The sequence below is a fragment of the Pan paniscus genome, chromosome 13 (assembly GCF_029289425.2).
Source record: "Pan paniscus chromosome 13, NHGRI_mPanPan1-v2.0_pri, whole genome shotgun sequence".
NCBI classification, from domain to species: domain Eukaryota; kingdom Metazoa; phylum Chordata; class Mammalia; order Primates; family Hominidae; genus Pan; species Pan paniscus.
In genome coordinates this window covers 118,706,526-118,732,280 of record NC_073262.2, presented here as the reverse complement: position 1 = coordinate 118,732,280, position 25,755 = coordinate 118,706,526, and the positions used below count along the sequence as shown (strand labels likewise).

Sequence of the window (25,755 nt, the reverse complement as noted above, 5' to 3'; positions counted from 1 at the left end):
AAAAGTTAATCAGACTTTATTTTTATTTTCTTTGTCTTCATTTAATTGTTCATATCTCTGCTAATGCACCATAGAGCACCAAGATTAACACTAAAACTGTTGGGCACTTTTTTTTTTCTTGTCAAGCTAATAATAGTTATTTAAAAAAAAAAAAAAAGAGAGAGTTCCTCTGAAGGTGGAGCTCAGCACCATACATCAGGCAAATGTCCTGGGCTCTCTGTGGGGAGCATGACAAACTCCTCTGGTTTGATTCATCGCAGCAGTTCTCTCAACAGCTTTGTTTTGAGACATGAACAAGAAAAGAGCACCAGCTATTCTTATAAGGACCCAAATCTCCAAATTCTGCTGACCTCTTAGGAGTTGATATTTTGAAATTAGAAGGACACCCTTAGGAGTGATTTTTTTTTTTAAGTTCAGAGTCTGTTAATCTGTATTAATCTGGTTTACACTCCCTACAGGCCACGAAGACACAAGTTTCTCAGCACAGCAAAGATCATGTCTGTGGTTAAACTCAGAAAGGTCTGAGGGAGTAAAGCTCTGAGTGAGGTTTTGCCAAACAACAGAAGGCTAAATCTGGCTTCTTTGTACTTAGGGCTACTGATCGCTGTTGGAGGAAACTTTGGCAGATGCAATTCCTCCCTTCCTGGTCTTTAATCTAGGTTAAATATCACCACCTCGTCCCACCTCCACCACCAGGACAAAGAGTTATGCTACTATTATAAATTGTACTCTCCTGTACACTATTCCTTTCCAAAAACAAATCACATGACATTACAGAAGCTTAATTGCAAAGTACGTGAGGTGCTAATATCGATGTATAGCATATTCAAAGTATATGTAGCTAATATCTATATATAAATTCTCTGTGTAAGATTCAGGCCTAAATAAATAAATGAATAAACAAATGAATGAATAAATAAATAAATAAAACCATATTAGCAGTTTGGGGTTCCGAATGTATTTAAATGATCATTGTGAGGCAAAGATTCTGACTTGCCTACCAAAATAACCATTCTCGCCTACAACCCCAGCACTTTGGGAGGCCGAGGCAGGCGGATCACCTGAGGTCAGGAGTTCAAGACCAGCCTGGGCACATGGTGAAACCCCATCTCTACTAAAAAAAAATACAAAAATTAGCCGGGCATGGTGGCACGCACCTGTAATCCCAGCTACTGGGGAGGCCAAGGCACAAGAATTGCTTGAACCCAGGAGGCGAAGGTTGCAGTGAGCCGAGATAGTGCCACTGCACTCCAGCCTCGGCAACAGAGTGAGACTCCGTCTCTAAAGCGAAACAAAACAAAACAAAACAAAACCCAAATAACCATTCTTCCTTTTTCTTGCCAATTAGCGTGAACCCAATATTTAGCTGAGAATATAGCTACCCAGCCAAACAACTACATTTCCAGCCTCTTTTGCTCATGACATCATGTGACTGAGGTCTTGCCAATGAGATATAAGAAGAATCGAGTGGGACTTCTGGGAAGTCTCCTTGAACAGGAAGGGTGTGTGCTTCTCTGCCCTTTCCTCTATTTTATCAGAAACATGGATGTGATGGCTGAAGATGTAATCAGCACTGGGATGTTGGGGATAAGGGTGAGAAGGGTCACATCCTACTAATGGTAGAGAAATAGAAGAAGCCTGGGACCTGGATTACTTCACAGGGTCCCAGGATGGTCTGCCTCCAGACTTCTTCTGCACAAGAAAGAAATACACTTCTATCTTGTTTAAGCCACTGATATTTTAGGGTTTTAATTCTATGCAGCTAAATCTAAATCTAAATGATACACACAAATCTTTACCTTCTGCTACACTGTGGTAGTCCAGCTTCCTAAATGTCTCACTCCATCCCTGTCTATTATCTTGGTGGATTTGGTTACCCCTGAGGTTCTTTATTCTCCCTGACACATTTAGTCACATACTCCCCTCAGTTCCAGGCACCAGTAACACTTCCAGGCTCCCAAAACGACACACAGCAGAGTTCCATTGTCCTAAATAAATGGTGATTTTAGGGCAGGGAATCAAAAAGAGTTTGTCCATTGGATGAACTGCTTTGGCACAATTGCTTGTCTGCTCCCTGCCCTCCTGGAACCCTCAAGATGGTAAAACTGATCAGTATGGACTCTGATTTCCCAGAAGAACTGCGGAGAGTAGGGGGTAATTTAAAGAAATAATCTGCTGGAATTTTAAGATGATATACAGGCTACTGGGGCCAGAGGAGGGAGTAAGTTGTTGGGAGTTTAGACCGTGGAGGTTTCTACTTCTTGGATGGGGTCCTTGTTGGAGAGAGTGCTTGAGATATTGTCGGATTCAAGCAACTCCACAATGCTGTAGGGAGAACAGTCCTCCAGACCCAGCTTGCTGCAGAGCCAGCCACAGAAGCCTTTCTCCATGTCTCGGGCAGCTTGCCACCATGCTTCCCAGGACCACGAGAGCTGGACCACAGCAGCGTAGAGGCCGAGGGAAGAAGCCATGGCCATGATGAGCACTGGATAGAAGAGAACGAGGCAAGGGCAATACGAGATCTTGTGCCAGAAGGTCCTTTCCTCATTATACACGAGGAAGATGTTGTACCAGGTGATAGTGCCGTAGTAGAAAGAGACAACAAAAGAAAGGATGAAAACCACAGGCAGGCAGATCAGCGTCCAGAGGACCACATGGGGCCCACGGTCAGCTCCCATCTGGCAGGCCATTCTTCCTTCAGGCGTCGTTTCCCTTGATGACTCTTTAGGTTTGGTCAGTTCCTGCAGCTCTTTCTCTGTCAATGTGACATGGATGTCCACCATCTGACCCTTTTTCTTCCCTCGTGTGATGGTCCCAGTTAAGGTGACATAGCGGCTGTCCAGAGGCAGGTTCCACATATCTGCAGGGTACAAAGGAGGTGAGAGTCAAGATCAGAAGAGTGGGCATTGCATCTCCATGTCGCACCCTCCCAGGCTGGGCATGAGGACAAGAGTAGCCTTTTTTACAGCATCTGGCACAGTCCTGAGTCAGTGATTCAATGGCGGACTGAGTGGGTCTCCCTCGGGAGAGCGACCACTGGTGTTATTGCTCCCACATGAACTCTCAGTCCTTGTGCCTGGGCCCGGATAAAATTGTGAGGCAGGTTAAGCTTTTCACGTACTCTCTCCGCTTTTTGGGGCCTCAATCTTGGCACAGTCTCTGTGGCACGGAGGAGTGTGAGGAACTTTGATACAGACATGATGCAAATGATGATCCTATTTCTAGGTAACAAGTGCTGTGAAGATACTGGACTGATGGATGGCCACCACCTTCCCTTCTCATGCCTAGTTCTGTGCTTTCTGAGAGGGGGCCCCTCACATGCCTGATCCAGCCCTCACATCCAGGGGCTGCATGCATACACACATGCATCCCACATATACCATACACATACACCCTCTCACATACTACATACACACCATACACACACATACACATGCCACCTCCCAATCACGTACCACATACACACACTACACTATCCCATACACACACCACACACCATGCACATCACACATACCACATACACACCACATACACACACCACATATACCAAACACCATACATAACACATACACCACACACATGCCACACACAACCTCCCCACACATACCACATACAACACATACACATACCATATACACACCACATACCCATACATATCACACATACACGCAACATACACACATAACACACCACACACACATACACATCACACACACCACACATACACACAGCATACATGCACACAAATGCTGCCCCCCACGCATTCCACATATATACACTACACATACCCACCCACATGCCGTATGCACACACCACATATATGCACATTCTACACACACACCACATACCCATACATACCACACTACACATACCACATATGTACCACGCACACATACATACACCATATACTCCCCCATACCATACCACCCACGCCTATCCACACACACACCACACATTACACACACACACCATACGACACACACAAACAGCCCACACACCCCCACATACACCACACCCACACTGCACACCACACATACACACACACACACACGACGCACCCACACAGAACCAAATAGCTATCTGCTGGCCACCCTAGAAGTCTGGGTGGGGATGGGAAAATACAGCCTTTAGGCAGGCATGGACCTTGGGCCCTGTGGACTCCTTGCCCCACAACTGAGAGATAAGATGAAGCCACCTAAACAGCAGGGCCCTGGATAGTGGCAGGGACTCTGCTTACCCAGAGAAAAGGAATGTGCAGTCTCCCAAGCACTGTCTTTTCACAGTCTTCATCACAGCAAACACCACCACCATCTATCCTCCCTGTCATTCCAGTCAATCACCCAGGAGTCATTATTGATTCCTCTCTTTCCCTCACTCCCTGCCTCTGATCAATCAGCAAGTTCAGATTGCATCCTGAATCCAGCTTCTCTTCTCCAGCTTTCTCCTGCTATCACCCGAACTTCTCCATTAGTGCTACTGAGGCTGCAGGGACACAATAGTCTCCCATCAGCATCCAGTCTTAACCCTTATAATTCATTCTTTATAGAGAAGCCAGAGTGATCTTTTACAAATATAAACAAGATGATGTCTCTTTGCTTAAAAGTCCTCCATTGACTTCCTCTTGCACTTGAAACAAATATCAAACTCTTTACCGAGACCTGCAAGGGCCACCATGATCCAGCCCCTGCCTACCTTCCTGTCCTCCTCTCACCATCCTCCCTCTTATCTCCTACACTCCCTACACTGAAATAACTCCTTTCCATAAATGGGCCAAAGCTGCTCTCGCCTCAGAGGCTTTGCCCTTGCTGTTCCACCTCCTCCAAAAACTCTGCCCTAGAACTTTTCATGGTGGCTCCCTCATGTCATTTGGATCAATTCAAATGTCACCTCCTCAGAGAAGCCTTTCACAACCATGCAGTCTCTCCCCCACCACCTTCCACCCTCCACCAGTACTCATCTTCCCATAAGCGTGGTTTTATCATCTTTAGAACTCATACTACTACCTGAAAGTATCTTTTATTTGTTGACTTGTTCACTATCTGTCTTTCCCTGAAGGTCAACTGCAGGAGAGCAGAGAAATTGCTTATCTTGTTCACTGTGAGCATATGTCTTAGAGATCTATCCATCTACACAAATAGATCTGCCTCATCTCTCTACGGCTGCACAATAATAATAATTATTATTATTTTTTCGAGATGTTGTCTTGCTCTGTCACCCAGGCTGGAGTGCAGTGGCAGGATTTCGACTTGCTGCAACCTCTGCATTCTACAAACACAGATTCTCCACCTCCCAGGTTAAAGCAATTCTTGTGCCTCGGCCTTTGAAGTAGCTGGGACCTCAGGCATGCCCCAGCACACCCTGCTAATTTTTGTATTTTTAGTAGAGACGGGGTTTCACCATGTTGGCCAGTCTCGAACTCCTGTTGTTGGTCTCAAAGTCCTGACCCCACGTGATCTGCCTGCCTTGGCCTCACAAAGTGCTGGGATTATAGGTGTGAGCCACCGTGCCCAGCCTCCACAATAATTCTTAATACAAACACATCATGGTTGCATTAGCTTCAACAAATGTTCTTATATATGCCTCCTTATACAAGGATAACATGGGCATAAGTTTCATGGAGTAGATATTGAGAATTTCTGGGTCATGAGGTATGCATGTTTTGAACTGTGAATTTTACTAAATATTTAATAAACGTTGACAAGTTTCCTCCACAAAGTGGTTGAAGCGGCTTCCACTTTCACTAAGGTGCATGAAGTATATCCATTTGCTCATACTGATGTAATCACATTTTACCCAATTTTTGGCAAGCCTACATGTGAAGGAATACTATATCTCATTGTTGTCATAATTTGCCATATGATTTTCTTCTGGCAAATTTTCTCATAATTTTCTTTATTCATATGAAAGTCAACAATTATTGTTTATTTTACATACATTAAGTAGTTAGCATAGTCTGCTTGTGTTACCAATTTTTGTGTATAAATCAGCCTCTTCCATTTCATTAGGAATTCTGAAAGGGTGGAGATTTCTGTATCATCTAGAAAAAAATGTAATAGGTGCTCAGTAAATACTGACCATTTGTTGAATGAAGACTGTAATATTGCACCAGGCTCAGTGGCTCATGCCTATAATCCCAGCACTTTGGGAGGCTGAGGCAGGTGGATCACTTGAGGCCAGGAGTTCGAGACCAACCTGGACAACATGGTGAAACCCAGTCTCTACTAAAAATACAAAAACTAGCCCAGCATGGTGGCACATGCCTGTAGTCCCAGCTACTCAGGAGGCTGAGGCAGGAGAGTCACTTGAACCCAGAAGGTGGAAGTTGCAGTGAGGCGACATCATGCCACTGCACTCCAGCCTGGGTGACAGAACAAGACTCTGTCTCAAAATAAATAAATAAAAGGTGGTAATATTGCAAGAAGAAATGTATCACCAAGAAGAAATAGGACAGTGAGCATATGCCTGTCTGTTCTGGAAGATGCCCTTTTGGTTTCCTTCCCATGGCTTTAAACAAGTGGGCTAGAGAGACTTACCATCATCCACAGGATAGTCTAGGAAATCATCTCCCTCCTCCTCTTTAGGCTGATCTCCACCTTCTGATTCTCCGGGCTCCTCATCTGTTTTCTCATTGTCTGAGCGGTAGATGATGATGGATTCTGGGCGTGACTCTTTCCTCTTCTTTTTCCTGTGCCCCATTGTGGATTCCCCATCCAGCGCCAGGGCAGCAGCCACAGCCTTCCTGAGAGAGCCCTGGTGGGGGCTTGGAAGCTGGACCTGGCCTTCTACTGCTGTTGGCTCTTCCATCCCAGACCTGACGTCTACCTATGTCTTATAAAGAGTTGGACTTGTTTGAGTAAACTCACAGTTCACACATCACAGAACTTCTTCCTAGATGGGGCTATGCAAAGATGTCCCAAGGATGCATTCCACCTGAAAGATAGGAAAGCAAAGCCATCAACAGGAAGCAAATGGGGTGAGATGGACAGGAATGTGGGAAAGGATCCTCAACTTAGCAGAAGCCTCCCTCTCCCTTTACTTCTTGCAATACTTTATTTTGGGAGTGCAATCTAAATCTCTTATAATAGACAGTGAATAAACTTTTGCTACAGTAATATTTTTGTCATTTATACAAACATATAATATTTGGCAAAACCCATGTGAAGGAATACTATATCTCATTGTTGTCATAATTTGCATTTTCCTTATTCATATGAAAGTCAACAATTATTGTTTCTTTATTTTATATACATAAGTAGTTAGCATAGTCTGCTTGTGTTACCGATTTTTGTGTATAAATCAGCCTCTAGTTGGAGCATGCAGAGTATAAGGAAGTTGGGTGAGGAAGCCTTACCAGTAGGTGAGAGTTAAGAACCACAGGTAGGCTGGGCACAGTGGCTCACGCATGTAATCCCAGCACTTTGAGAGGCCGAGGCGGGTGGATCACCTGAGGTCAGGAGTTTGAGACCAGACTGGCCAACATGGCAAAACCCCATCTCTACTAAAAATACAAAAATTAGCTGGTTGTAGTGGTGGGTGCCTGTAATCCCAGCTACTTAGGAGGCTGAGGCAGGAAAATTGCTTGAGCCTGGTGAGCCGAGATTGTACCACTGCACTCCAGCCTGGGTGATGGAGCGAGACTCTGTCAAAAAAAAAAAAAAAGAAAGAAAGAAAAAAGAACCATAGGTGGCTGGGACCAGTATTCCAGACTTCTGGCTATTGAATCATACATTAAAACTATACTCAAATGGATAAATACAACATTAAGCAAGCCACTCAAATGGTACAACCTCACCAACCGTGTCTACCTGGCTATTCTGTAAAGGAAATCTGTCTCCTGGCTTCTTGTCAGCCCACAATCTCAAAAAGTTACGGGGATTTGTCCTATCACGTGCTGCAAGAGCGGTGGAGAGGCTTCACTTTCACCCTTAAAATAACAGTGTCTCTCCACTTTCTGTTCTGGACAGTGCAGGTCTGTATATCTGTCCTTCATTTTTTTTTCCTGGTAACTTATTTGTTAAAGAAAGCGGGTCATTTATCTTGCAGATTCTCATAGCCTGGGTTTTGCTGATTACATCCCCACAGTGTATTCCTCTGAACTCTGTGTTATAAGTTGATAGCTAAATAGAAAGTCTTGATCAATTTCACATTGAAATTTTTTTGGTTGATGGTTTGTTTTGTTTGGCAAGACAATTTTAGAGGTGGTGTTTGTACTTCCATTAGAAGTCCCCTAATGTCTGATTGACTCTTTTTGTGAAGTTAACAGCCCGTTAATGGCCATTGACTATACCCATTAAATCATTGGGGGTTACAAAATGATATTCCATTTCTCTGACTTCTTCATTTATTAGCTAGAATACTCTCGTGCACTTTTAACATACCCAGTTTTAATCCTAGTGAAAGAGGCAAATGGTCCTGCTGTTATGCAATATTATTGGCATTTATACTGTGAAAAATAACTTATGAACTATAGTGGTACCCGCTATGGATATAAAAAGTTTCCAAGCTATTTACCAAAAAATTCCCCACTTTTCAAATAACTGTGCATATTATTCAGAATCGCAAGCTTCTACTCACAACCCTGCCGCCCCACACTCCTCGAGGCTGTACACTCTTCAGCAACTCCAGGTTACTGGCTGTTACTTTTGTTCCCAACTCCCAAATCCCTCACTGTATTTCAGTGCTCTCTGAGCCTTATTTTATTGCCACATGTACACCATTTGCCATCCCTTTATTTCCAATAATAAAGCTTCTTCTCTCATGTGTATTCAAATGTTCCCAATGTCTAGTGTTCTGGCCCAGTGGATGGGAGTGGGGCAGTGGAGAGAAGAAAGAAGCAAAAATTCCACTAGGCTCTAGAATTCCACTAGGCTCCATTCATTTTGAAGCAAATTTATATATCTTTGGTAATTACCATGTGACAGGAAGTACTGTATAGCATATCTCTTAAAATGCCAGAATACATATTTTTTTTCTCATTTCAATGTTTCTAAAATTTAGGTAAATTTTAAGCTCAATGGAATGGCTTTTTCTCCCCCTCCAGGCAGGGGAGCTCTCCTCTGCTGCCCTCTCACCCAGTATTTCCTCTAGCCTCTGTTGATTTTCTTTGTCTTTCCATTGGATTGGCAGGTGTTGGATCTAAATTAACTTTATAACTGGGCACTTAACCCAATGCCTGGAATAAATCAGGCACCCAGCGACACAATTGAGAATCTTAGTGGTAGGATCCACAGGATGAAATGGGCAGGTTTCACTACGTCCTCACTGCCTGACTTTGTCTGGGGGGTGTACTAGGGGCAGAATGAGAGCCATTATCTTTAAATTCTTATCCATGGAGCTTTCTGGACCAGGAGATTCATTTGGCTGAGGTGTCTAAAAGTACAAGGATGTACACAGGAAGAAGCAGGGGAGAGAGCCCTCCCAAGGTAAATAGCTCCAGAGGACAATTAATCCAACCATTAGAATGCTGAGCAGGCCTTGGGCATTGATGAGCTTGACCAGGGCTCTTCTACCAAAGTGGCCTCTACACAGAGGAGAGCGGACCTCTACCCAGAGGAAACTGAATGTGGAGGCTGAATGCAATCCACCCCCAGGTGAAGATTTTATATGTACACACACACACACACACACACACACACACACACACACACACTTCTTTTTATTATTACGTTAAGTTCCAGGATATACATATATATGTATATCTATATATGTACTTATACATATGTATATTTATATACAAATGTGTATATACATGCATTTGTAATTCTACTCTCTAAGTGTCTATGTTTAATAAAAAAATGTTTTCCCTGGTCCAAGTCCTCTTATACACTGACACTCAGAAAGCTGCATCATGGTAATTCTATGGTAGGAATGACCTCTGAACAAACCACTTTGTACTTACTTGAAGGTGCAATGATCACAGCTTGGGAGGCCACCCTAATCCACCGTGTTTTCCTACTTAGATCATCTGTTTCTCTCTGTTGTTTTCTGAGGCAGCTTGTGAAGGGCCTTCTTTGGCCCTTCTATACAGCATGAATTTTCAAACTAGGGGTTGAGACCCCGAGGAGATTAAAGGACCAGAGCTTCAGAGCTGGGAGAAGGTTTATGTTCTATACTCCTTACTCCTTCTTTAAAGATGTACCAAGATGTTCAGAAGGGAGACAGAAATGTTAAAGAGTACACGTGAGAAGGCAAGTTGCAAATCTCATACTTCTTGTTCCCTTTTCCTCTCTCTTTGTTGAGGGGGTGGTGCTCTAGGAAGATGTGGCAGGGCAAAGTGAACACATGCATGGAGATGATGACCCTTATTAATGGGCCTTATTAAAAAGTGGCCAAGTGCGGTGGCTCATGCCTGTAATCCCAGCACTTTGGGAGATCAAGGCGGGCGAATCGCTCAAAAAAAGAATTAATTTAATTAAAAAAAAACATAAAAAGGTATAGTGTTCGACACTCTTGATTTGGTTGGGCACAATGGGAGAGGCCAATGTTAGATAACAGGAAGAGCTTCCTGAGCCCAGGGACAGACTAGTACAGAAAATAGTAGCTAAGAGAAGCTTTGGAGTCTCTTGGGGATATAAAAGATAAACATGATCATCTTGTTGGCTGATGGAGGAGAGGGACAATCCTATCAGAGGCAAAAAGAGAGATGACTTTTGAACATCCCATTAAAACCTTAGACAAGAAATATGAAATGTAAAGGGTGAGCTCCTGGCTATTCACCTTAGGGGGGCTATTTTTGCTTCAGGCACAGCTCATTTTAGAAAGGTGCCCAGCCAATGTCTACTCACAGTAGTCACAGGACAGAGACACTGTCCTTGATTTACCTTGAAACATGATTTCCTCATCTCCCTACAATTAGAACACTATCCTTTGAGACTACAAAGCATTCCCACAAACTTAGGAAAAGATGGGTTGTTCTGTAGTCATGGTAAGTAGACAATAGAACCAGTTTTAAACCTGTTCAATTGATCAACAACAATCTCCCTCAGTGTCTTAGTGCATTTGGGCTGCCATAAGAAAATACCATAGACTAGGTAGCTTATAAACAACAAGAATTTTTTTTGTACAGTTCTGGGAGCAAAAAATCCAAGATCAAGTTTAGGGGTTTGGTAGGACTTACTTTCTGGTTCATAGATGGTGCCTTCTCACTGTGTTTTCACGTGGCTGAAGGAGCTGACTAGCTCTCTGGGTCTCTTCTTTTTTTTTTTTTTTTTTTTTTTTTTGAGATGGAGTCTCACTCTGTCGCATAGGCTGGAGTGCAGTGGCGCAATCTTGGCTCACTGCAACCTCTGCCTCCCGAGTTCAAGCAATTCTCCTGCCTCAGCCTCCCAATTAGCTGGGACTACAGGCACACGCCACCACGCCCAGCTAATTTTTGTATTTTTAGTAGAGATGGGGTTTCACCATACTGGCCAGGCTGGTCTCAAACTCATGATCTGCCCGCCTTGGCCTTCCAAAGTGCTGGGATTACAGGTGTGAGCCACTGAGCCCAGCCTCTGGGTCTCTTTTATGGGGGCACTAATCCCATTCCTGAGGACTCCACCCTCATGACATAAAGCCTCACCTAATGCCATCACTCTGGGGGCTGAAATTTCAACATATGGATTTGGGGGGAAAACAAACCATACCATAACACTCAGCAAACATGTTTTTGGAAATTAACCCATCCAGTCAGTCCTTTGTTTCTGAAAGTCAAACAGGTGAGTTGCTCTGTCCCTGTTTGGCTGACTTTCACACTAGTGTGAGTTGACTTTTGGCCAATCAGGGTCTGGCACTCTGATGATGGCTTTCAAAAATGTATTCACTTAGGCAGTTGTTGATTGAACATGTTTAAAACTAGTTCTGGTGGCTACTTGTTATCACGGCTACTGTAAAAACAGTGTTTTCCTAAATTTGGGGATCCTTTTTACTGTTAGTTTCCTGCAAGTCTGGAATATATCAGATGTCACAGTACAAGAATATGAATTATCTGTTGCGATGTAACAAATTACCCAAGAAGTAAAGGTTTAAAACCATAAAAAAGTTATTATCTCACACAATTATGTGCGTCAATAAACTGGGAGTGCCTTAGCTGGGTGGTGAGTAGTCTTCTCTACCTGCTTCCTGCCTATAGAATTTGGAGGTCCAAAAGCGTTTTTTTGTTTTTATGGTTTCTGAACCTTTTAGTGTTCTGTGAATAGAATTTTCTCAAAATTTCTGTGGGATTCCTATAAATAGTTTCTCTGAGTCAGAAGTGTGAGAGTGGCTTAGCTGGTTTTGTTTCAAGATCTCTAAAGATGTCAGGGCTGCAGTCATCTGAAGGCTTGAATGAGGCTAGATCTGCTTCCAAGATGGTTCACTCATGTAATGTTGACTCAGTTTCTCTCCACATGGGCCTCTCCATGGGCCATCTGAGTGTCCTTACAACAGTGGCTGGCCTTCCCCAGCATGAGTGGTCTGAAAACAGGTATTGCCTTTGACCACCCCAACTTGACTCTTGATCCCCATCTCTTCCTCATCTTTGATTTCCTCCTTCTCCAAAAGCTCCAACTTCCTTCTACTGGCTCTTTCCCCTTTGCCTTCAAACTCAGAGTTCCTTATCTAGACAAAAATAACTTTACCTTGCCACTTCACTCTCTCTGATAATCTCATTTTTCTCCAACCAAGCTTTTCTATCAAATAGTTTATAGCCACTCATATCCAGTTCATCCTGCAATCTTCTGCCCTTTCTCCCCACTCCCAACCTCTGTACACACACAGACACACACACACATGCACGCACGCACACGCGCAAGTCACTTGCAAAGATGAGAAATAGGCCAGGAAATTAGCATTTATCGAGCCTTATGTGTCAGGCTGTAAGGTAAACTCTTTATAGATGTTCTCTTACTTGCATCTCTCAACAAGCTTGACAGGTAGGTCTTATTTTCCACACTTGACCTATTAGGTTCAACGCGTTAAATATAGCTGTGAGAGAACTTGGCTTTAATTCTATACTTGCATAACTCTAAAGTCCAGGATTTCCCCACCAAGATTTAGAAGAAGTCAAGGCCAGGTGTGGTGGCTCATGCCCATAATCCCAGCATTTTGGGAGGGCAAGATGGGCGGATCACTTGAGGTCAGGAATTCAAGACCAGCCTGGCCAACATGGTGAAACCCTGTCTCTACTAAAAATACAAGTAGCTTGGTGTGGTTGTGCACGCCTGTAATCCCAGCTACTCAGGAGGCTGAGGCAGGAGAATCGCTTGAACCTGGGAGGTGGAGGTTGCAGTGAGCTGAGATCGTGCCACTGCATCCAGTCTGGGCGAGAGAGTGAGACTCTGTCTCAAAAATAAAATAAGTAAAATAAAATAAAATGAAAATAAAAAATAGAAGTAGTCAAGTGGTAGTAGCTGCAGTGAACAGCTGATGGTTTTTGGTTTTTTGGTTTTGTTGTTTGCTGTCCAAAACCCTATTTCTCCTTCATTTGATGACAGATCCACTCATTTTGGTGAGAAACAGTCTTGAAAGTCCCTGATGTGATCACAGTGACCACTTCACCATTCTTATTCTCCTTGTCACACCAAAGCTGTTGATTCCACTAATTTCCAAATCTTTCTTGAACCTTCCCTCACCTCCTTTAACTTTCTACTCTCATTCTCTTTTACCTCTCAAATCTCCCTTCTGTTTCTTTTGCTCCCTTATCTGCTTTCTCCAACCCATAATTGCCAGTGTTTTCTAGGCCCGATTCTTAATTCATTGTCCTCTATTCTCAACAGCACACTCTGTTCCTCTTGTTAAAATATACAGCCTTCCTGCACACAGCTGTAGGACCACTTCTACGCCAACAACGCCCAAATGTAGATCTCAAGATTGTATCTCCAATAGCCTGGCGAATATTTTCTAACTGAATTATTCAGCAAAGCATGTTCAAACCAAACTCATCTTTATTTACAGCAGAGAACCTCTCAGTGTTACCGAGAAAAAAGGAGAAGGGGGAAAGGAAAGGAGAAAGGGATAAAGAAGGAAACACCACAACATTTATGGAATTTACCGATTGTGTGATTTGGTAGGTTCTGTGTTGATTATACAGTATATGCATTATCTCACTGAATTACACATTCAAAAAATATTTACGTATTCATTTATTTTTAGAGATGGGGTCTTTCTATGTTGCCCAGGCTTGACTTGAACTCCTAAGCTCAAGCAATCCTCTCACCTCAGCCTCCTGAGTAGCTGGGACTACAGTCATGTGCAACTGTGCCCAGCTTCAGTAAATATTTATTAAGCAACACTATGTGCTATATATTGCACAGTTGTTCTAGGTACAACAATTTTTGTCTGTTTGTTTGTTTGTTTGTTTTGAGACGGAGTCTCGCTCTGTCGCCCAAGCTGGAGTGTAGTGGCGTGATCTCAGCCCACTGCAAGCTCCGCCTCCCGGGTTCACGCCATTCTCCTGCCTCAGCCTCTTGAGTAGCTGGGACTACAGGCGCCCACCACCACGCCCGGCTAATTTTTTGTATTTCTTTTTTAGTAGAGACGGGGTTTCACCGTGTTAGCCAGGATGGTCTCGATCTCCTGACCTTGTGATCTGCCCGCCTCGGTCTCCCAAAGTGCTGGGATTACAGGCGTGAGCCACTGCACCCGGCCTGTTTGTTTTTTTTTTTTTGAGAGAGTCTCGCTTGGTCACCCAGGCTGGAGTGCAGTTGTGCAATGTCAGCTCACTGCAACCTCAGCCTCCAGGTTCAAGCGATTTTCGTGCCTCTGCCTCCTGAGTAGCTGGGACCACAGGCGTACACCACCATGCGCAATTAATTTTTGTACTTTTAGTACAGACAGGGTTTCACCATGTTGGCCAGGCTAGTCTCCAACTCCTGACCTCAAGTGATCCATCTGCCTCGGCCTCCCAAAGTGCTGGGATTACAGGTGTGAGCCACCATACCAGCCTAGGTACAACAATTTTATGAAGCAAGTATTATTTTGCAGAAGAGGACACTTGGACTGAATAATAGTAACAACAGAAACTTATTGGATGTTTATTGTGTGCCAAGTGCTGCTCTAAGTACTTTACAATAATCGTATTGTTCAATATTCACAGCAAACCAGTGAAGTAGGTACCTTTATTATTCCCATTTAGAGGAGAAATTTGCTCAAGCTTACATAGCTAGTATAGTGGTGGGGCTGGAACTGACACCCAGGTTTGCTAATTTCAAAGCCCATGTTATTTTCATTGTGCCATACTACCCGCCAACATTTATGCAAAGATCTATAAACTTCTAGAATGTTCTTTGATGGACCCATTTCCTATATTAAGGACATATTTCCATATACCTAATAATAATTAGTCTCTAAGTCCTGCTAGTCATTCCTATGAAATCTTTTTGTTAATTTGTTCATTTGAATTTCTACTACCACCATATGCCAGAATACAGCCTTCATACTACTTCCTCTAAACTGGAAGACATTCTAAAATGGAAGACATTCCTCTACCATTTTTTACCATATTAATGGTGATTAATAAACAAAACAAAACAATATTTTTATTTTGTCTTGCCATTACTGACTAAAATATATCTGAAGGCCTGTCTGGTGTTTGAGGCTCTCCGTATTTGCACCCCACCCTAGGATTCAGTAGCAATTTTCCCCCTTCCCTTTCCCGCAACGTGACTACTCAACACATGTGCTTATGTTGGTTTCTTCATCTTTGTCACGCTTCTCCACATCTTTCAAGCCTGGCTCAAGACAGACTCATTCGCTCACGTCCCCTTCTGTGACTACCCCAGCCCCCACGTCCTCTCCTCCCACCCTAACCCTGTGTTGCAGGTGTATGGTGAGAATTCAATGAATGGCCCAGTATAAAATGCCTAATATGTGACTGACACTTCATAAATATTAGTTTCTATTCCCTTTCTTTTGCCTCCTTCTATTTGTAATTTAATAGCATTTGCCATCTGAACCATACACTTAATACTTAATTATGCAGCATTTCATATCATTGTATAGATTATAGATGGCATCATGAGTTTTCATTCATCTTTCTAGGTAGATAACAAACTTCTAGAGATTAGGAACTGTCTTACTCTTCTTCTTAACCACCAATGGGAAAACCCCAGGGCTGGACATGTAGTAAAAAGTCAGTATGTACTTGTTGACTTCATAGGACACAGAAGAGAAAATGTCTTACCAGAAATATGACATAAACAACTGTTAAGAAAGAAAGGCTTGATTCTCTTCCCCATTTTTGTATACTTTATTATGCTGTAAGTATTTGATCTGAGAAGCAGGTTCTAAACATTTCTCCTTCCTTTTAGATTTCACAAGAGAGAGGTTAAAAGAAAATTTTACCCAATTTCCAAGGCTTTAATCAATAGACTTGAGAGAAGAGAGAGGACTTTGTTCTTTTCTCTGGCAGTTAAGCTGTGCCCATCTTCCACTTCCACTTCCAGTCTAAAGATAATAAACAGGCTGGTCACGGTGGCTCATGCCTGTAATTCCAGCACTTAGGGAGGCCGAGGCAGGTGGATCACTTGAGATCAGGAGTTTGAGACCAGCTTGGCCAACATGGTGAAACCCCCTCTACTAAAAATACAAAAATTAGCCAGGCATGGTGGCACACACCTGTAATCCCAGCTACTCCGGAGGCTGAGGTAGGAGAATCGCTTGAACCCGGGAGGCAGAGGTTGCAGTGAGCCAAGATCACACCACCGCACTCCAGCCGGGGCAACAGAGTGAGACTCTGCCTCAGAAAAAAAAAAAGATTCTTACAAATGTGATATTACAGAGTGTTAGCTTCAATCAACCATTAGCTCTGTACTCTTGGTCATTGTAGGAGGGAAAACAGGTTTTTAAGAACATGCTCATACTCTGGAACTCATGCTTAGAATAACTGCTTTTAAGCCACTCTTGAAAAAAATTATCCAGATAATTCTTTTTTTGTTTTTGTTTTTTTTTTTTGAGATGGAGTTTCACTCTTGTTGCCTTGGCTGGAGTGCAATGGCGTGATCTCAGCTCACCACAACCTCTGCCTCCTGGGTTTAAGCGATTCTCCTGCCTCAGCCTTCTGAGAAGCTGGGATTACAGGCATGCACAACCATGCCCAGTTAATTTTGTATTTTTAGTAGAGACGGGGCTTCTCCATGTTGGTCAGGCTGGTCTCGAACTCCCAACCCCAAGGCCCGCCTTGGCCTCCCAAAGTGCTGGGATTACAGGCATGAGCCACTGCTCCCGGCCCAGATAATTCTTAAAGTCATCCACCCAACTTTCCCATCTCCACTGCTTCCCCTCTGGTCTAGGAGGCCACTGTCTCTTAACTGTGGTTCTAAAAAAAATGCTCATATCTTCCAGCTTCCACTCTTGCTGCCTTCCAATCAATTCCTCACTCAGCAGTAAGCAACATCTTTTACTTAATTTTTTAAATTTTTTGAGACAGAGTCTCACTCTGTCACCCAGGCTGGACTGCAGTGGCACAATCTCAGCTTCCTGCAACCCCCACCTCCCCCACCCGATTCTCCTACCGAGTAGATGAGATTACAGGCGTGTGCCACCACACCCGGCTAATTTTTGTATTTTTAGTAGAGATGGGGTTTCACCTCCCAAAGTGCTGGGATTCCAGGCATGAGCCACCCAGCCAGAAACATCTTTTTAAAACATAAAGAAAATCAGATGGTCAGGCGTGGCAGCGCGCACCTGTCGTCTCAGCTTCTCGGAAGGCTGAGGCAGGAGAATTGTTTGAACCTGGGAGGCAGAGGCTGCAGTGAGCCAAGATCGCTGCCACTGCACTCCAGCCTGGGATACAGAACCAGACTCCATGTCAAATAAATAAATAAAAATAAAAAAGAAAATCAGGCTGTTTTCTGCTTAAAATCCTCCTGTAACTTCCTACTGTTATACACGTGGAAGTCCATGTGGCCTAAGGACCTCCCCATCCTGCCACCCCATCTGTACCACCATAGTAGGGGTACTATGCTCCAATCACACTGGCTGTGTATTTCTTCCTCAAGAGCACCAAATGCTTCCCAATGCTTGAGGTCTTCTTAACTGCTGTCTATCTTGCTGCTCTGCTGCTCCACCCTGCCTCTTCCTGTGCCCGTTTTTGTTTTTTTGAGTCCTTGTTCAAATGTTTCCTCCTCTGAGCCCTTCTTGACACCCGAACTAAAAACTTGACTCCCTGCTCTGCCTCTCATTATTCTTTATCACAACAGCTTGTTTCCTGTGTAAGGCTTACCAACATTTGTCATTATTTATTTTTCTTTTACTTATTTATTGCGTAGCTCTTCTACTAGACTCTAAGCCCTATGAAGTGGTACCATAGAAGTAGGCCAACAAATAGATGCTCGATAAATCTTTTTAAGTGACTGGGTGAAGTGGTAGCAACTCAGGAGTAGCTTATTTTTTGTGAAAGCCTGAGACTAAGGAGAAGTTTAATAAAAAGACATCAATAAGCTCCTTTATATGCCTTGTTATGGCACAATTGCTAGGTAGTTTTGCTTCAAGGTAGGGGCAGGACCAGATGCTTCACTGACATTCTCTCAGCACTGAGATTCTGGGAGTCTAAATGTCGAGAATCCCACAAGCCCCTGTCAGTCTGAGCTAGCAGCTGCTTTGCAGAGGGGAGAAAATAAAGTTACCAGGCAGATGGGGTGGGGGAGGGGTGGGAAGCTGAAGGCAGTCATTGCTAATGGGGTATGACAGAGCTGTGGGGAGAGGTTCGGGGGTGTGGGAGGACCTTGGCCACAGGAATGCCTTTTTCCCCAGGACAAAGAGGGCAGTGACGCAGAGCACAGGGAAGAGCAGCATTTGATTCAACCAAAGGAGTGGTCAGTGCAGCATGGCGCGGTTGCCTTCGGAAGAGATGCCTCAACCAGAGGCAGAACTAAAATTTCAAAACAAAGAGCTTCCAAGCAGCAGATCTATTGCTCTGCTTCCAGGCCTTTTGGCCTGGAACTTAGCGGATTAGTGGACTTTCAAACCCTGACAGAGGTCAGAGGCAGAGGCAAAGAGATCATGCCTCCTAATTTTAAACAAAAGATCGCTTGAAGAGACCCCAAAGCTCTCTTAATTGCAGGTTCTGCCTGGATCATGAAAAATCGCCTTCTGACTGTTCATCCTGCAACTTCCTTGCAGCTGAGGAATGGCACCTTGTCATCCTCAGTGGGCATAACCGGTTTGCAGGCCCTAGTCCCTGTTTCACTGGAAGACATCAGAATCCCACTCTCAGTCCGCTCAGCAGCCACACGGAAGCTGCAGCACAGCCAGCTTCCCACTGACCCACCCTGGCACACCTCTAAGAATCTATAGGTCCAGACCAGGGCATAAATCATGTTAAGTTATATCTTCAATAAAGTTATCATTTAAAAGAATTTAAAGTGTCCCCACCCACAAGAAAGAAAGTCTGGACTTCTCTTGAATAAGATACCCCTCAGAACTGAATCAATATTTCTTTTCCTTAAAAAAAAAACACCTTGTCATTGGGATCAAACCAAGAGGAGTTATATGTTTCTGCAACAACACTTTGAGCTTTCCTGTTTGAATTTACTTTGTTTTAAAGGAGGTGATGGCGTTGTAATTTTAAAAATTTGGTCCTAACTACAGAATTGACTTAAGTAGTAGAGTTAAGTGATTCCTGGATAAACTATGTAGCAAATGGTAACCAGGAGATTTATTCCTTTCTTTAACGAGTGTAGATTTGAATCTGTCAGCAACAAAGATAGAGGGAGAAGTGATTCTAAAAAGAGATCAGAGAAGGACAAGAGGATGGAGCAACAGGGAAGTGTAGCTGTCCAACAAGAACTGCAGCCTCGCTGGTGGGTGGGGCCTGGTGGAGGAAGTGATGGTCTGATTCCTCTGTCAACCAGACCCATTTCCAATTGGCTTTGTGAATCCTAGGTGGTAGGTCCAACAAAAGGATGATGGCATTTATTTGCCTTTATATTATTTTAATACCTGTCCGGGGAAAATACAACACTCTGACAACAGCCTTAGAAATAGCATCCCATCTGGATTGTTAAGACCACGGCAACTGGCACATTCGACCAAGTTCTTAGGGTGAAGTCTCAGTAGGCCAGTCCAGGTGTAATCTCACTCTGGTGGGTTCAGAGCGGGAAGCAAGATGAAAAATAAGGAGCAGATCTGAATAATAAATCACTGTTACTGGGCACCATAACACAGACGAGAAATTTTCCCCATCCTCAGCGGGCTCACCCTCCTGCACAAGGAATGAACTACAGGACATGATCTCAAACACCTACAGATGCATCTTGCAGGAAGCGTGCACCCTTCAGTGAAAGATCCTCTTCTGGACTCGCTATGCAGCTCAGCTGAAATGGATCAGGTCTCAAACCTGGTAAAGATGATCTTTCCCCTTGATTCTTGGGTGGGGAGTGGGAGGTGAGACGGAGGTGGGCCTGAGTTTATTTTTTTAAATCGTTTATTCTCTTGGTTCTGTGGAAAACTGCAACCGCATCTCCTCTTCCCCTTCACTCTCTTTCCCGGGCTCCCTCCCGAAGGATGAAAGGATCTGAAAGCCGCATTTCTCCCCCTCAGCTAAGCCTGCCCTTTCTCCCCTTCCCAGCCAGCGGCACACAGCACCTGGAGCCACAGCATCGCCGACGTCCGGCCCCGGCAGGCGGGCGCAGCGAGGGCGCCGAGCAGCAGCCTTTCTTTTTCCAGCTGCACTGGAGATTTAATTTTAATTAATCGTGAGAGCTTCAGCCCTGAGGATTGAATTTTTGAAATAGAGCACACCCTGCTTGTTTCTTTCTTCTTCTTCTTTTTTTTTTTTTTTTTGCATTTCCCTTCCACCCTCCCCAATGGCATCGAAATTTAAAGAAACGAACGAGCAGTCTCACCCACACCTGCCCAGGGACCGACGCTGGCGGAGGTTGCGGATGGCCGGCGGGGAGCGGTTCTGCTCCGGGAGGATGCGGCTTTGCCGCGGCCGGCGGGCGGGGCCGGGCCGGGGAGGGTGCGGGGTTCTGGTGGTCACGTGGGCTCGAGCACCGCCCTGTCCGCCCGCCCGCTTCGAACGTCCCTGAGACCCAGAAGGGCCTGCGCTCAGCTGCTCTGGCACCCCGCTGCAGGGATGGCCTCCTGGGCTAAGGGCAGGAGCTACCTGGCGCCTGGTTTGCTGCAGGGCCAAGTGGCCATCGTCACCGGCGGGGCCACGGGCATCGGAAAAGCCATCGTGAAGGAGCTCCTGGAGCTGGGTACGTGAGCGGGCCGCTGGTGCAGAGAGGTGGCTGTGGTGACCTGGGGTAACCTGGAGACGGGAGCCAGGAGCTCTCGGCGGGGCTGAGGGAGTGTGGAGCTGCAGAGCAAAGACGGGGCAGGTGTGGGCGAAATTACGACCACCAGGGAGACAGAAGAGAGCAGCTCTTCCTAAGGAATTGTGGAGCCACTCGTTAAAAACTGAAGAGACCACTCAGGCCAAAGAGACTGTGCCCCAGGTAGGCAGTAAGAAGAGCAGTGAAACATGCTGTGCAATTAGTTTTATATTCAGATTTAAAATTAATCCATTCTATATGCTTAATGTGAGTGATTAGGAAACGTGGGAAGACTTCATTTAACTGGAAAAAGTTGTAAACATAGTGAGTCTCTCATAGTATCTTCTCACATCTCTTAACCACAGCAAGGAAATATGCTGAATATTTACCTTAACTTGGGTGAAGGAAGGCCTTTGTAAACACATAAGTGAGGGAATAAACCACAAAGGAGAACATAAATCAATCTACCTGTATGAAAGTGTAAATCCTCATTGAATTAAAAAAATATATAAAGTTTAAAGGCATATGAAGAAAAATATTTGCAACATAAGATAAATTGTTTGTTGGTTTTGAGATAGGGTCTCACTCTGTTGCCCACGCTGGTCTCGAACACCTGGGTTCAAGGGATCCTCCTGCCTTGCCTCTGAGTCCTAAAGTTTTGGGATTACAGGCTGAGCCACTAGATTCGGCCAACAGCCTTATACATAAAGAACTCTTACAAATAAAGAAAAAATCCAACACACTGATAGAAAAATTAGACTAATGGTATGGACTAAGCGTTCCAAAAGAAGAACTACAGACAGGCAAGAAACATATGAAAAAATAATCAACTTTATTGGTAATAAAATATGAAACAGTAAGATTTAACTTTTCTAACAAAATTTTGAAATGTTGGGAAAAATTAAAGTGTTGATGCAGGAATGAGAAGGCAGGAATGTAAATTATTACCAACTTTCTGGAAGGCAATTTGGAAAAAAAGATCCAAAAACCTTCACAATGTTTATGCTCTATGACAGTAATTCCTTTTTCAGGAATTTAAGGAAACAGAGTCAAGCAAAGATTTTCATGCAAGGATGTAGTCTTGAGTAGTGAAAAAATGGAAATTACCTAAAAATCCAATATCAGGAAAATAGTTAAATCAGTAACAATGAAATATAATGCTTCCATTTAAATATCTTGCTATTGGTCCTGGCGCAGTGGCTCACGCCTGTAATTCCAGCACTTTGAGAGGCCGAGGCAGGCAGATAACCTGAGGTCAGGAGTTTGAGACCAGCCTGGCCAACATGGTGAAACTCCATTTCTACTAAAAATACAAACCAGGCATGGTGGCGCACACCTGTAGTCCCAGCTACTTGGGAGGTTGAGGCACAAGAATCGCTTGAACCTGGGAGGCAGAGGTTGCAATGAGCTGACGTCAAGCCACTGCACTCCAGCCTGGGCAACAGAGCGAGATTCCATCTCAATAAATAAATAAATATCTTGCTATTGAAGACTTACTTGGAGAAATGCATACCATATTATTGGGAAAGGTAGAATTCTAAACCTAATAGCATTCCAATTTTACTTTTTTTTTTTTTTTTGAGATGGAGTTTCGCTCTTGTTGCCCAGGCTGGAGTGCAATGGCGCCATCTTGGCTCACTGCAACCTCCGCCTCCTGGGTTCAAGCGATTCTCCTGCCTCAGCCTCCCGAGTAGTTGGGATTACAGGCACGCACTACCTTGCTAGGCTAATTTTGTATTTTTAGTAGAGACGGGGTTTCTATATGTTGGTCAGGCTGGTCTCCAACTCCCGACCTCAGGTGATCCGCCTGCCTCGGCCTCCCAAAGTACTGGGATTACAGGCGTAAGCCACCGTGCCCGGCCCAATTTTACTTTTAATAAAAAATATACATGCAGGGCCGGGCACGGTGGCTCATGCCTGTAATCCCAGCACTTTGGGAGGCCGAGGCGGGCAGAGCACAAGGTCAAGAGTTCGAGACCAGCCTGGGAAAACATGGTGAAACCTCGTCTCTACTAAGAATACAAAAATTAGCCAGGCATGGTGGCGTGTGCCTGTAATCCCAGCTACTCAGGAGGCTGAGGCAGGAGAATGGCGTGAACCCGGGAGGCAGAGGTTTCAGTGAGCCAAGATCGTGCCGCTGCACTCCAGCCTGGGCGACAGAGCAAGACTCAGTATCAAAAAAAAAAAAAAAAAAAAAAAAAAAAAAAAAAGTATTACATATGCAAAAATGGACTGGAAGGAAGTTTATAAGATTTTTAGCCATTTTTCTGAAAATAATGTTAATTATGAGTAATTAAAATTGTCTTCGTCTTTTAAATATTTTTTAATGAACATCTAAATTATCTTTGGTTACGACTGTGTTTCCAACATCTGGCATAGTATGAACTAAAAAAAAAAAATCTATGTTTTTAGTTAAAAAAAAAAAAAAAAAGCAAAACATTTCCTAGTAAGGCCATGATGTAACCTCGTCACCATTACTGCCCAGTTTATTCTCAACACCAAGCTCTATCCTCTTTCAGGAAAATCTGTAAGAAAATCAGAATCAGTTATCAATTCATGCATAGGTCAGATACTAGGCTTCTCAGCAGATTCGTAGGACCCTAGTCCACTTTGAAGGATTTTTAATAGATTTTTATGTACTTGAACTTTCATCCTGTTGCATAAGTGTGCTATTTGAACTTTCATCCTGTTGCATAAATATGCATTGGCCAAAAACTACACCCCTGGAATAAGGTGATAGACTATATTTTTCTTACCACAAACTAAAACATTAGGACATTGGTCTTGTAATCTTTTGGAAGACATGAATCTGTCTGAGATTCTGATGAAAGTGGTGGCGTGTCTTTTGAGAAAAAGACATCATATACTTAAAAATATATATACACAATTATTTTGTTGTATTGGAAATGGATTTCCTTCAGTGAAAGAATATTAAAAATCTTTTTCTTTTTTTTTTTTTTTTGAGATGGAGTTTCGCTCTGTCGCCCAGGCTGGAGTACAGTGGCGCAATCTCGGCTCACTGCAACCTCCACCTCCCAGGTTCAAGCAATTCTCTGCTTCAGCCTCCTGAGCAGTATTTTTAATAGAGACGGGGTTTTACCACGTTGGCCAGGCTGGTCTTGAACTCCTGACCTTATGATCCATCCCCCTTGACCTCCCAAAGTGCTGTGAGCCACCGGGCCTGGCCATAAAAATCATTTTTATAATTACTTTTTCCTCTTTATTTTTTTATGCCAGAATTAATGGCTATTTCCACGACATTGTTATATTTTTACTAGAGATGGGGTTTTGGCATGTTGGCCAGGCTGGTCTTGAACTCGGACCTCCAGTGATCTGCCCGCCTCAGCCTCCCTAAGTGCTAGGATTACAGGCATGGAGGCCCCGCGCCTAGCCTCCAGTTTTCTTTCTAGTCAGAAGGCCACTGTTTTTTGTTTTTGGTTTTGTTTTTTTGGTGTGAACTATGTCTTTTTGGCATGAACTTTGAGGCATGGTTTTTAAAATGATGATATTTTTGCTTTTTTTTTTTTTTTAACGAAAAATACAGGTGTTTTCTTTTTTACTTCATACTATGCCAGATGGTAACCAAAGATAATTTAGATGTTCATTAAAAAATATTTAAAAGACGAAGACAATTTTAATAACTCATAATTAACATTATTTTCAGAAAAATGGCTAAAAATCTTACAAACTTCCTTCCAGTCCATTTTTGCATGTATAATCCATATATTTTTTTTTTTTTTTTTTTGAGACGGAGTCTTGCTCTGTAGCCCAGGCTGGAGTACAGTGGCACGATCTTGGCTCACTGCAACCTCTGCCTCCCAGGTTCAAGCGATTCTCCTGCCTCAGCCTCCTGAGTAGCTGGGATTACAGGCACATGCCACCATGCCTGGCTAATTTTTGTATTCTTAGTAGAGACAAGGTTTCACCATGTTTGCCCAGGCTAGTCTCGAACTCTTGACCTTGTGCTCTGCCCGCCTCAGCCTCCCAAAGTGCTGGGATTACAGGCGTGAGCCACTGCGCCCGGCCCTGCATGTATTTTTTTTTGAGATGGAGGTCTTGCTCTGTCACCCAGGCTGGAGTGCGGTGGCGCGATCTTGGCTCACTGCAAGCTCCGCCTCCCGGGTTCAAGCCATTCTCCTGCCTCAGCCTCCGTAGTAGCTGGGACTACAGGCGCCCACCACCACACCCGGCTAATTTTTTGTATTTTTAGTAGAGACGGGGTTTCACCGTGTTAGCCAGGATGGTCTCGATCTCCTGACCTTGTGCTCCGCCTGCCTTGGCCTCCCAAAGTGCTGGGATTACAGGCGTGAGCCACGGCACCCCGGCAAATATTTTTTATTAAAAGTAAAATTGGGCCAGGCGCGGTGGCTCATGCCTGTAATCCCAGCACTTTGGGAGGCCGAGGTGGGTGGCCACCTGAGGTTGGGAGTTCGAGATCAGCCTGACCAACATATAGAAACCCCATCTCTACTAAAAATACAAAATTAGCCAGGCGAGGTGGTGCGTGCATGTAATCCCAATTACTCGGAGGCTGAGGCAG

The 25,755-nt window shown here is 44.0% G+C and overlaps 2 protein-coding genes across 9 annotated transcripts in view; one reads left to right on the top strand and one right to left on the bottom strand.

The window, feature by feature from the left end:
- On the bottom strand, window positions 1-20,931 carry TMEM169 (transmembrane protein 169). 8 transcript variants are annotated; one of them, XM_055109076.1, is made up of 5 exons: window positions 20,542-20,679; window positions 16,300-16,401; window positions 7,352-7,639; window positions 6,534-6,930; window positions 1-2,860 (listed from the first exon to the last, which is right to left on the bottom strand). In XM_055109076.1, exons 4-5 carry the CDS (start codon window positions 6,802-6,804, stop codon window positions 2,238-2,240), a joined length of 894 nt encoding a protein of 297 aa, XP_054965051.1. In that variant the 5' UTR covers window positions 6,805-6,930; window positions 7,352-7,639; window positions 16,300-16,401; window positions 20,542-20,679; the 3' UTR covers window positions 1-2,237. The 8 variants fall into 8 exon arrangements, with proteins under 8 accessions (XP_054965051.1, XP_054965052.1, XP_054965053.1 ...); XM_055109077.1 differs by lacking the exons at window positions 16,300-16,401; window positions 20,542-20,679 and adding an exon at window positions 20,802-20,907; XM_055109078.1 differs by lacking the exons at window positions 16,300-16,401; window positions 20,542-20,679 and adding an exon at window positions 20,808-20,892.
- Window positions 20,922-25,755, top strand: part of PECR (peroxisomal trans-2-enoyl-CoA reductase) — a 43,376-nt gene continuing 38,542 nt past the window's right edge. Inside the window, exon 1 of the mRNA XM_003816790.7 lies at window positions 20,922-21,158. Within this exon, the coding sequence (XP_003816838.1) occupies window positions 21,035-21,158 (124 nt within the window). The 5' untranslated portion in view covers window positions 20,922-21,034. The remainder of the gene's footprint in view (window positions 21,159-25,755) is intronic.

Coding starts and splice junctions, on each gene's coding strand:
- TMEM169 (XM_003816791.5), bottom strand. CDS start 6,804: ATGGAAGAGCCAACAGCAGTAGAAGGCCAGGTCCAGCTTCCAAGCCCC. Junction 2,861..6,533: donor AGACTATCCTGTGGATGATG/GTAAGTCTCTCT, acceptor TGTACCCTGCAG/ATATGTGGAACCTGCCTCTG.